This window comes from Equus quagga, chromosome 7 (genome assembly GCF_021613505.1).
Source record: "Equus quagga isolate Etosha38 chromosome 7, UCLA_HA_Equagga_1.0, whole genome shotgun sequence".
NCBI lineage: Eukaryota > Metazoa > Chordata > Mammalia > Perissodactyla > Equidae > Equus > Equus quagga.
Genome location: NC_060273.1, coordinates 113,474,676 through 113,487,614, shown reverse-complemented (window position 1 = coordinate 113,487,614; position 12,939 = coordinate 113,474,676). Strand labels below are relative to the sequence as shown.

Genomic DNA, 12,939 nt, shown 5'->3' with positions numbered 1-12,939 from the left:
ATGTGCTCAAAATTAAGAGTTCCAACTGGGGGTCCTCGTACAGAGCAATCCATAGTCTTTGGGGAGATCCACGTACTCTGAAACTATTTTGAATGTGTATGCTGCATTCTATTTTCCTAGGAGAAGATCCATAGCTTTTATCAGGCTCTCAAAGGGTTTATAACCACAAAAGGTTAAGACCCAGAGCTCCATATATTTAAACAGAGAATTCTCCACTCTAGTCCCCTTCAACACAGTGAAAACAAGATATAGAAAAGGAAAAATAATAATAATCTACTTTGCTCTTCAACCCTGCTCTTCTCTGGGCCAGGATTATAGATGTTTATATGAGGTACTGACAGCCATTATGTCTTAGCTGAAAGAGATTTGCTATAAATGAGCATCAAAGGGACCAACAGTGGTAAAGATTCTGACTTTAGTGTTTTTTGCTGTAGCTTCCACAATTCCAAGAAGATCAGGCAGTTTTGACCAGCTGGGAAAAACTGATAGTGGCCAAGGGGGAACCTCGGCTTTTAATTTACAGAATGGGTACAGTTTTCTAATTGTAGGGCAGAGAGTAAATTTAATATTTTTCTAGCTGATTCCTGTTCCTGCATCTAATTAGATGGTGTCAGCTTGCGGTGGTCATTGTCAAAGGCTGCAAATGCAGTAAAGCTGTACCTACCTTTAATCACACTGGACATGAGAATTGTGGCTTTTTTGAAGTGATAAAGGGTAGTGACTTTATGAAAAAATTACTTTAAATAGTTTTATTAATTTTAAAATTTATTCAACTTACATGTATTGATTCTAATTCCTTTTCAGGAATATAAGAGAATAAAGTTTTCTTCTAGGTGACGTTTAGCCTCATTATGGGGAGGAAGGTGATTTTTGTTAAAACAATATTTTTAAATAAAATTTATCTAATATTATATAATGTTACCTTTTCAAGACATTAGAGTAGGGCAGATATGTAGCTAAATTTTCCCCTGATATGAGAAATATGATGCATGAAGTTAATTTTTTATTATCAAGGCTAATTCCAAATTATAAGTAGTTTTCATAGGGATTTAAGGAGTGACAATTACCTTTGAACCTATTTAGATATGAGGCTAAACTATAATGTTTTTGTAAACTTTGATTAATTATAATGGTTTTAGCTTTCAGGAAAGTTAGTCTGCATTTGCCTAAACAAGAAGAAAAAGAAACCTTATTTAAAATTGAGAAAACTGTTTTCTTTAATTTGAATTATTGGACTAAGTGTAGGATAATCCTTTTCATGTTATAGATATGGAAATACCTGCAAGCGTTGAAAATTGACACTACTGCCATTCTTAAATTTGAGTGAACAGGAACCATCTAAAAATTGGTTTGTATTTGCTTTTTGTTTTCTAACCAGTTAATTGATCCAAGCCATTTTCAAAGAGAGATGGCAATATCTTATCTCATCTTTAAAGAAGATTCCGGTAATTTAAACTTTAAAGTGACACCACATTTGAGCTACTGGTGGCCCAGGTTCTTGAACAATAACAAAGACAGCTAAAGATCCCTTCTCTCTCATGCATGAGAAATGAATCAGATGCAAGCACTGTTAAATGCTATCGATTTCTCAAAATGTTTTAACCCTTAAATTGCCAGTAATTTCCCCCTTACAGATGTATGACAGCAGGGGCAAAAATAAAAACAAATCAAGTTATCTATTTGCAAATTAAAAATGAACATGACTGATCACAAGATTCCAAACATAGGATATTAATTCTTTGTAACAGTATGAGTGAGGGTACTATTCTAGATGACATTTATCCCCATATAGAAGAGCATGGATTTTTAAAAATTATTATTACAATGGCATTTTAAGCCACATTAAATTTATCTAGTATTTTCATATTATTACCCCTTTAAGATCTTTGATAGTCAGGTGTCCAGATAAAATTTTCACTATAGTTTTGGGTCATACCTAGTAGAGGGTAAGCTATCTCTAAGCTTACAAAGTTTAGGAATAAACTCTGACTTTTGGATATTTTAAAAACAATCTGTATTTATTCAATCCCAAGTGTTTTAAAAAATTGCTATCATGCTACTTTTGGCAGTCCTGGCTCATGTTTTTCTAGGGGATACTACACCTGCCAATTCTTTGAAACAACTATATAATCTAGCCAGGCACATGTCAACTGGGCTTTAGGCTGGAGCCACGCCTGGAAAATATTTTTCAATAATCCTGTCTCTGTCCTTTCAGTCTCAAGTGGAACCATTGAGAGCATGATAGGAAAATTGCATTGAGTGGGATGTTGGGTCCTGTAAGGTTCTACTACTCTCAGATGCTGTGAATAGGGGGGTGGGAGGATTAGAACAGCCTTCAGCTAGTAGCTATCAGTGCTAAAGCCTCCGATGACCTCCTTCAGTGAGCTTCCTAATGTTAGAGTCCAGCCTCTGCCAACCTCGGGGGCAGCTGGGACCAGGGCTTGCTAGTGATAGCCACAAAGGGCCGTGAGGCTCAGCTGATCATCACTGGGTGAGGAAGTGTCAGACTCACTGTAGATCTGAGTCAGGGCTAAACTCAGGATTTCTTTCTTTTCTTTGTAAAACCGTAGTTCTTGTCCTGCTTTCCTGGCTTCCTCCAACTCCCTCAGGGCCATTCGTAGTTCTTGAGAGAGAATTCCTGGCGATTCCCGCTCCTTCATGATCCAGTCCAGGGCCATGTGGCTGCGCATCTTTTCATCTAGGGAATACTGGGAATAGTAGGAGATGACTTCCTGGGAACCAAGAAACAAAGTCCAGAGTGTCAGTCAAGGGCAGCAAAGGCATCTGTGCTCATGGCCTTTCAACGCCTCATTTCCTTTGCCTCCATTCTCCACCCCCCAACAATGTGCATGGGGATTTTACCAACAACCAAACCTCTCTGATGTTCACAAACTGAAGCCAACTCCTATGACATACTTCTTAAAGAAAATGAAGGGCTAAGCTGGTTCACCAAACGATGGTTGAGTCAAAACAGTACCACCAGGAATGACTCAATAATGTTCACAAAGCAGAGCTCTGACCTCACTAGAAAATGTCTTCTAGAAAAATGCATTCCTCTAACAATTACTCTGAACATTACCTCACTTATTCATTGAACTCTTCTGCCCAGCTTTATCTCCTTTGGCAAGACAGAGATGGAAACAGCCATATGGAAGGATTTGGGCAGAAGTGGGTTTGATCACACCCATTGCAGAAAGTAGGAAGCTGGGAGTCAAGGGTACCTCAGGGCAAGACGTAGAAACCAAGACAGTCAACTTCCCAACTGTTGTGTTGTTAACATAAGCAAAATCACAGTCCAAATGGCTCACAGAAACTACAGAAAGAACTTTAAAAATGTATTATGGAATGTAGTAATTACCATTTTTGATATCATTATAGTACCTTCATGGTACATTGTCTTTTACTTCTGCAAACAATTAAAAATTAGTCACTACCTGTCAATTTTCATGTGAAAAATTTGCCAATACACTATAACGTCATGTATAGGTTTAATGGATACGCTTTAAGACGATCATGTGGAATGGATGCATTGCTTACTTTTATTTTCAAGAACATATGGTATTTATTTATGACCTTAACAAATTAAAAACAATCATGGAAAAGTGTTTATAACCAACCCGGCATATTTCAAAGGCCTTTTATAAAATCAAAGGAAAAGAAAAAAAATAGCCAAAGCCATTGTCAGCTACTCATTTCTCTTCCGTCTCCGACATTTTGAAAGCCAGACTTTCTCAGCAAAGAACAACTTAAAATTCCTGGGTCTGCAATGCACGGAAGACTCGAACGTCCACCTCATCTGTCTGACTAGTAGAGGCTTTGCTCCTCATGCAAATCCCCGTTAGCAAATACTCAAAAATACACCACCATCTTTCAGAGTCTCACTGGGTAAAGGAAGGATAAATTGTGAAGGGTAGTAGGCGAAAACCATTAACTACACAGGAGAGGGTTTCCCTTTGCCGCTAAACAGGGAGAAAGGTGCTTCTCATAGATAACAAAGAAACAGCGAGACACTGTCTCTGAAAAGTAAAGACGAAACTTCCAAACCGAAAAATCGGGGTGATTGAATGCCAGCTTGCCCACCTTTATGTCATTTCTGTTGTCTGTTGGGCACTTTTGGTGCAGGTGAGAAGAATCCCCCCACCACAACCAACTGCACCCTCACCTCAGTGAGGAGGGTCAGAAGCAATGCATGCCCAGTTTCTTTCTGCATTGGAGCGCGGGAAAGGCCACAAATTCTGAGCAGGCAGGGCAGGTGCAGAGAGCAGAGTCAGCATTTGCCTTAGAAACGAAGTCTGTCTTAGAGATGCCTCCCTTCTGGCATTCAGTACAGGGAGTATCTAAACCAGTCCTACATGCAGCCAGCATTCTTCGTAGTGTGCATACTGCTCAGGCCTCGACTCAACTGGACCGTTAGACACATTTTTTCATGTATCCTTTGTTCTGATTCAGTAAGCATGATACCACATTTAAACAGAGAAAAATCCAATGAAGGAAATCTCCTACGATGGTGATGAGGCATCCGCTCAGTCCATACAACACAAACCCATTCTTGATTGGGAAATCTCACCTGTCGGGAACACTTGGTTTCACGAAGGGCTTTCAGGCTCCCGTTCCAGTGCAGTAGTTGGAAAATGGTCATCAGCTCCTACAAAACCCAAATGCCTGTCATTCGTCTCAAAGCAGAAACGTGAAAGAGCATCAGTGAGGGCCGAGCAGGGCATAACTCTGATCCCCCAATATATCAGAGGAATAGAATATACCACATTGTCAGAGCACTTTGAGACTCTTCTAAGGCCAGAGCCCCCAGGCTTCTGGAACATTCTTCCTTCTCTCCCCTGCTATGTTCATACTTGCACAATAAAATGACTAAATAATTGACAAATATATTTCAACACTAAAAACACAGGTGCTTTAACAATTCTACACCCAACAAGTAATCTAAATATACCAGCACATCTGAAAATAATGTTTAGGCAAGGTTATTCATTGTATCATTTTTTGAAATTGCTCAAGACTGGGAATATTTTAAATGCTCACTTTTTAAGGAATGCTTAAATAAAGTCTGATACTGAAGAGCAGCAGAATACTACACCACAAAATATGACTGTAGAAGTTCTGGACATGCCACTTCCAAATATGCCACTTGGGGATATTGATTATTTTGAGCTGTAGGTACTTGAAAAAAACAAATGCAGAGAGAGGCTTTCTCTGAACTCCCCTTTATCTGCCTAAAGCAGACCCTCCAAAAGGAACTCAATTGTCCTAAATCCCCTCCTGAGGAATTTCATCACCCAGGGAAGATTGACTCTCATCACAGGAGAGGAGACTAGAAGTCCACACCACACCCGGACACACTTGTCCCAAACTGTCACACCTCCCATCTGTTCTTCTAAGGACTCACTCATCTAAAAATCATTTACCCTCCCCTAAGAGGCCTACAGCCTCCCTCCCTTTTCCCGATTAAGATGGCATTTAATCCTGAATTCTAAGCCACCTCTGGAGTTACTCATTTTCCTCTGGGTATCTCTCATGTATACATGAAGTATCCATGTCAATAAACTTCTGTTTTTCCCTTGTTAATCTGTCTTTTATCACAGGGGCCTCAGCTAAGAACTCAGAAGGGTAGCGGGAAAATTATTTTTCCTCCCCTACAACACATTCCCACTACAGAATGCTTTGCAGCCAGAAAGAAAGGACGGAGGGCTCTCTAGGTTCTACTAGAAAGAATCTCTAAGATGTGTTGTTAAAAGAAAATGAAAGCAAGGTGCACAACAGTGTATGCTGTGTGTTACTATTAGATTAAAAAAGGAGAGATCTCTATAAATATTTGCTTGCAAATGCATAGGAGAGTTCTGGAAAGAAAAAAAGAATCCATAAGGTTAGTTGCCTCTGGGGACAGAAAAGGAAAGCCTCGGGGCAGGAGTGGGAGGGAGACCTTCCTCTGACAGTCTTTTGAACCTTTTGGGTTTTCAATATGTGACAATATTACATATTAAAGAAAACAATTTAAATTAAAAAAATTAAGCCAAAAGGTAAATATATAAATATAAAACATGGGACAAACTACAAAAAATGTAAAGTACTCCTAAATTTATAAATTCAGTTAAGAAAATGTCTTAAAATGTGGAGAATAAGGTTGAAATGACATTAAAACCCACCCATAGCCTCCCCGTCCAATGGTCAGGGCTGGGCACAGCCTTAAGCCTTTCCATCAGCTCCAACCTTCCTCGCGTGATCACAAGAGCATGCTCAAGTGTGCAGACACACTGAAGATTTAATTTTCCTACTATAATTAGAACTAGCAGTCTTCAACTGACGTTAGCTGCCTTTCTTTTTATTTTCTTTGTTGTTGAGGGAGACATCTATTGTGGATTAATAGCAAAAACCACAACTATATAATTATCAGAAAATAACTCAATACAACTAAGGAACTTCCTGGTCATGAAGCTGGTTATGAAAACATTTAGACAAATGTCCTACTACCTATTCAAAAAAGCTGACTTTTATTAACTGTCTTTACTCTGCTTGCTCAGGAAAAAGTTTTCATTATGAAAATCAGAAGACACAAAGTCACCCTGAGATTTCAGACATCTTAAAATTATTAGGTAAATTTTAAAGCTATGAGATTATCAGAAGAACAAATAGGGTTCTTCTCATGTCTAAAATTGCCATTAGAATGTAATGGTTTTCTTTTTTTCAGTTTGGGCTCCACTTTGAGATTTTGTCTGTGTTCTACTGCACAGTAAGTGCCCTGAGAGCCCACAGGGACCTCAGTAAATGCAAAACCATTGGTTTCCATTAATTAAAATGGATATCAGCTGAATTACTCCTGCTGCCCCAAATGGAGACCCCACCATCTGCCAAGCGTCCTGGGTCCAGTGCCCAGGGAAGCAGCCCCTCTCATGCCCTCTCTCCTCCACTTCTTGACTGCTCCCCCCTCATTTTCACTCTGTCACATCTCTATGCTAATTTGGAAAAGTGGGAGTGGTTTGTTCTATAACAAATGGTCTCTCACCACTGTGCTTCTCATCAGCGCAACCACAGTGGCCTAGGAAGGTAAATTTGTGCTACCCTTCTCACTATACCCTCAAACCTACTCAATGAACACTTTGCAGCCATAGAAATAAATAGAAACACTCTTTATATCCTGATATGAAACAGTCTCTATGATGTTAGGGCCAATACTTACAAATAAGACATTTCTTTTCATTTCATGTTTTATCTTAAGACTCCACTTGAATTTTGTATTCTATTGTATATGCCCATTTTTTACTTTTTTTTTTTTTTTGCTGAGGAAGATTCATCCTGAGCTAACGTCTGCTGCCAATCTTCCTCTTTTTGCTTGAGGAGGATTCACTCTGAGCTAACATCTGTGCTAATCTTCCTCTATTTTGTATGTGGGTCACCACCACAGCGTGGCCACCAAAGAGTGTTGTACCTCCACACCCAGGAACTGAACCCAGGCTGCTGAAGTGGAGCGTGCTGAACTTAACCACTAAGCCAAGGGGCCAGCCCCATGCTCATTTTTTAAAGAAAGAAAATAAATACGAACCCCACTCCCACCTCGTCCTTTCTCCCCCCAATCTTCATGCAAACTCAGAGAGACATACTGAATTTATTGTGTGGCTGCCAAAATTCTTCTTGTCATTGTCCTTGTGTCCTTGTGGTCCAGTTTGAGAAACAGCCTCTTGCTAACAGGGCTCTCAATTCCATCCTCTAACACCTTAGTAACACAGTCTTCTTCCTCCAAGGTCTAGGCTCTCGTTTTAACTCCAACCCCCTCTTCCAGATGAAGTGCTGTCCTTTCACCCAGCAATCGCTCTAAGACTGTAGGACTCACAATTACGCTGTGAACAGAATAGAAACCTTTCTCATCTCATCTCATCTCATCTCATGTAAGTTTCATCTCTCTGTAACTGAATCTCTCAAAAACATCCCCAAAGAGACTGGAACCGTTTTGGCCTGTAGGAGGAGGGTCATCTTCCTCCCTCCTCTGATTTGTCTAACTTTCTATTCCATCACCAAGTAGTGTTTTTCTCTAAAGTAACACAATTGCCTCTTCCCCAGTGTTGCTTTTGTTCCTAAAATCTCCTAGGGAAGACGACCTTTCTGCCTTCTTACATTATGTCCCTATCTAGTTCTTGCTTTCCTCTCAAGAGAGATTGATCTTGCCATCATTATGTAAAGTGCATGGAAATATTTTCACCTTCTTCCTGTCCCACTTTATTTCCGTTCATAAGAACAAATTCCCTATCTTCAGATCTTCCTGAAGCTGAGTGAACCCTCGGCTCTGCCCCCGGAACTCCTGTATGGTTCTCGCAGATTCCACTGGAAATCCTTGTGTTGGAGACTGGACTTCTGTGAAGATTCGCCTCCTAGTTTCACCATGATTCCTTGCGGCCTGGTCTTTACAGTCCTGTTTTCTCCTTGTTGAAACCCTGTCACTTTAAGGCAGTCTAGGGAGCTCTCTGTCCTGCTCTCACAGAAGTCCTTGTGCTGCGCTGTTCTCTGGGCTGGTCTCAAAGCCTTGGGGAGTCTGGCTGGGCTGACAGAAAAACAAGAAGCTGGCCTTGTAGGTTGGGCCAGGACTAGGGTGAGATGGGTGAGGCAAGATTTAAGGTGAATCACACAAGTTCAGGGTCTTTTATTTAAAATTCTGTCATTTAAAATTTCAGTATTTTGATCGTCATGAATTTTTGCACGTTAGAGTTTTAAAAATATCGCATTATAATATTGTTTGTCTTGATTACTGAGTTTTTGGAGCTCCTTTAAACGTTGTGCCTGAGGCGACCCCCTAACTCTGCTCACCCTGGTCTGGGCCCTTCTCGTGGGTCTGTCTCAGGACGAGGTGGCTGCGTGAGCGTGTGACCTGTGCAGTCACACAGGGCCCATGCTGCGTTTAATGCTCCCCTGTCTTGAAATCTTTAGTAATTTTTGAACAACAGGCCCTGCATTTTCACTTTGCACCCAATTTTGTGGCCAGTCCACATCAGCAAAGTCAATTTAAAATTGAATGGAGAATTGAGGGAGCCCTGTGCTTGCTTTCTCTTCAGGAAAAAGAGCAGTTGTAGCTTTTCTTCTACAGCTTCCTTGGTTCATTTTGTCATTCATTCAATTTAAACTAACAACTGGGCTCTCTCAGGGTTTCCTGGTGTTGCCTCCTATTAGAAACAATGTTTGGCCTTTCAGCTACTTTGTGGGGAGAAAATGCGTACTGCTTCTCTCTGGAACTCTGTCTGGGAGACTGGCTTGGTTCTGTGATTCATCAGAAATAAGAAAAACAAACACTGTAAACGGAGAACTTGAAAAACAGGTGGGCACCATCTCCCCACCCAAGAGAATGGATTTAAGAGGAAATTTGTTTATGGGACGAGATTTTAAAAGGCGACCTGGAGAATTTAGCAAAGATGTAAATAAACAACTCTTTCTTGGATTGCATTAGGCTTCAGAATAAATATATTAACCAGCTTCAGTCAAAGTCTGCCTCAAATCTGACCTTGACAAGACCCAGTGGCTGGTGCCGTCGCCGTCCCTCCCCCAGACATCGGGCAGTTTTCTGCATGGCACCCGAGCGCGCCTCCCACGAAGTGAAGGTAAGCAGAGGGCGATCACATTTCCTCTGAGCACTGCCTCCTCGCCGGCCCCCCTGGAAAGCCTGCGGGCAGTCAGGAGACACCAGCCTTGTTTTCATATGGAACAGTCATCCATAGCTAGATGCAGACACACATCTATTACCCACCAGGGGTACTGAATTGCTGTGTCGGCTGCAAACAGCCCAGGTGTGTGGTCAATTCCCATTATGTGCAAAAACAGGCTGATGCATTTAACCCAGGCCACCAAGGAATGTGCCCAGACCCAGCAGGCAACCTAGAGCTGGCGGAAGGAAAAGGGATGTGCTCCACGGCCCTCCTCCTGGGTTGCCAGCATCCCTACTGCGGGGAAGGAGTTTGGAGTTTTCCTGCCCTCACATCTTCCTCTTCCTTTGTCCACCATCCTGCACTCAGCCTCCTGTATGAGAATTTATGAAGCATTTCCACGGTATGATGCAGATTATTATTTCACATATTTAAATACCTTACTACATAGACCACACAGAAAACACAGCCCTTAGCAAGGCAATTAATGCACCACCCAAAGGTGGTTGAGTACAGCCTTTCATAGGACTTGAATGGAATTTTAAGAATTTAAAAAAAGAGTCTTGTCCTCCTCATCTTTGGCAGACTAACCCAAGTGCATTCAAAGATCATTTTTAATTTTCTGAAAATAGCTACTAAATCACACACGAGCTACTACGTGTACAGCGGCTGGCAACATTCATTCTATAGTAAATGAAGTATGATATTCTCTGGTTAGGGTTGAGAGGGGAGGGGTTAAAATATATATGAGGCTCTTTCCTGGAATAATCACTGTGCGAGATGCTTTATGAATGTCATATTATGGTCCCACAAAAGTCCTACAGCATGGGCATTCTGAATCTTATTTTACAGATGGGAAAACAGAGTCTCCGAATGGCTACAGTAACCGGGGGCAGTTGGTAGAGCAGGCTCCACACTCAGGTCTGGATGAATTTTAAGAGTTTGTGTTCTTTCTCTCACGTCGTGCTCTTCCCGTTTGTTTATTTTCCCTGACTTTAGAGAATGAATAAATAAATACAGGACCTTTACACTTCCACTCTTTTCTTCTACAGCAATAGCCCTGAAGCATTTAGTGGGGGGTAGCCACCCCGTCCTCATCTGAACCCTTAGGTTAGATACAGTTGTCCAGGGAACCCAGCCGGTAGCTTCTGGCATTTCCAGGAAAGCAGCCCTTCTTCAGAAATATAGATCATCACAGTTGTGAACCTTCAGTGAGCGTTTACCACATGCCAGGAACTGTTTTGGACTCTTTCTATGTTGTCCCATCTAATCCTCACAACGGCACTGTGAGGTGGCGCCACTACTATTCTTCCTGGCTTACCGACAAATGAGGAAACGGGTTGAGAGGTGAGGAGCAGAGACAGGCTGGTCAGCCCGCTCCAAAGGCTGAGCTGAGGCCACCCCGTCCTCTCCCGGGGGGAGGTGTTAAGGGTACCTGGTCTCTTCCAAACCGAGACCAGCAACATCAAGGGTCAGCGAGACCCCGGCTGCTTACGGAGAAAACAGATGACCCAGATCTTCCCAGGACAGGGCGAAGAAAGAGTGTTTTTGCTTCAAACAAGGGGTTGATGAGAAAAAGTATTGATTTTTCAAAATGGGCAGGAGAGACATATCCACCTAAGAAGTGGCTATGCCTCTGTAGTCAGGAAAAGAGTCTGAAAGTTACCAAGGAAGGTATTTGAAAGCTGGTGGCTTCAGGCCTCGGCTGTAACACTGTTGTAAATTATACCATGATGAACATGTTTGTCCATAAAACTTTATGTCTCTGATTGCTTCTTGGAATCTAACTCTCTAATCTCTGGTTACTTCTGGGAATCTAACCTAAAAAAATTGAAATACTAGGGGTAAAGACTCCTCATTCTAACACTGCATACTGATTCCTACTATCATTACATGTATGTGGATATTCAACTGCATCCCATTTAGTTTTTTCAGAGGGCACACATTTCATGCCCAATCACTACTGAATTTTCATCTGTCTGGCCCAATATAGAATAATAGCGGGGGGTGTGAGCTCAGAAATCAGTCTGCTGGGTCTGAACCATGGCTCCACCATTTGCTAAGCTACATGGCACACTTCCTTCAATGATGACATGGGGATCATAAATACTCATATGTTTATTGTGAGGGTTAAGTTATGCAAATATTTGCTAAATGCTTAGCACAGGGCAAGAGAAAGTAAGCACTTGGTAAGGACCAGCTATTATCATTCTTATTGTTATTAATGCAATTATTTTATTTGCAAAAAATAGGTAATATAGTTCCTCAGCTGTACTATTCCTTGTCAGCAGCAGATGGAAAAGGGCTCACAGCTTGCTAAATTTTTGGTGTTAGTTAACGATAGGAGGTGGCAGGTCTTATTTAACAGAAATACCAGAACTGAGGGGGCATTGTTTAAGATACGTTGCAGGCACCTTCATCTATGACTTCTGAAAATTAAGAACCAAATGGTCACAATCAACACTTCCAATGGTTTGATTTGGTTTAAGGGGGAATTTTGTACTGAGAAGCTGGTGAAATGTTACAGGGTCCTAAGACAGTGGTGTTTCCCACCTGCTTCTGAGACTCAAGTCTTTCCCTTCCCTTAAGAAAGCAATGACTGGGACTTGTGTTTGTTTAGCCTAAGAGAGAGCTACGTGCTGGATTCTAAGAGGGTTAAATTAAAATGACCAAAACAAAAAAAGAGTGGATTCTCGGGACAGGAGATGCTCGTGATAAGAGTGGCATACTCCCGGGCTCCTGGATTGTGAAGCAAAATAAACAAATGACAGGAAGCCGGGTACCTGAAATTCCAGCATGGTCTTCCCCATGTTCGACTCCAGCATGTAGTGATAGGCCCCGATGCTGGTGCTGGGGTCGTCTGCGTCGTCCAGTGTGCCCTTGGGAAGGAAGCAAAAAAGGAAAATATTACGGATTTTTCCTCCTCTTCTTTGAGTGTTCCTGAATTGATCCTGTGCCCCACAGAGAGCCTTCTGTTGTGCTAACCCTTCGGGTGTGCATTCTACAACGGAGTCTCCAGCTGATTTGGAGTAAAATCCTTAAGCTCACCATGACTCGGAGTGAAGAGGATTTTGTAATCAATCTGAATCTAGCTTTTGATTAGAATGTTGACTGATTCTGTACTTGCTAAAAGAAGAATTATCCCAAAGCAGAGATTCCTGTTTTTGTTAGTCGTGGCATTAGTGTTTGAGTGGTTGCCCTCGGAGGCTCCCTTCGTGTGTTACTGAAATCTTGAAACGGCCTACCTTGCTCCATCTGATTCCAGTGATAACCAGGCAAGATTATGTAACTGACGGAAAGAATT

The 12,939-nt window shown here is 41.6% G+C and overlaps 1 protein-coding gene across 1 annotated transcript in view; it reads right to left on the bottom strand.

Annotated features, from left to right (window-relative positions):
* Positions 1-248: 248 nt before the first annotated feature.
* The window catches only part of LIX1 (limb and CNS expressed 1), a 47,553-nt gene continuing 34,862 nt past the window's right edge, over positions 249-12,939 (bottom strand). Inside the window, exons 4-6 of the mRNA XM_046667941.1 lie at positions 12,419-12,514; positions 4,568-4,645; positions 249-2,732 (exon numbers count right to left, since the gene is read on the bottom strand). Coding sequence (XP_046523897.1) covers positions 2,445-2,732; positions 4,568-4,645; positions 12,419-12,514 — 462 coding nt within the window. The 3' untranslated portion in view covers positions 249-2,444. The remainder of the gene's footprint in view (positions 2,733-4,567; positions 4,646-12,418; positions 12,515-12,939) is intronic.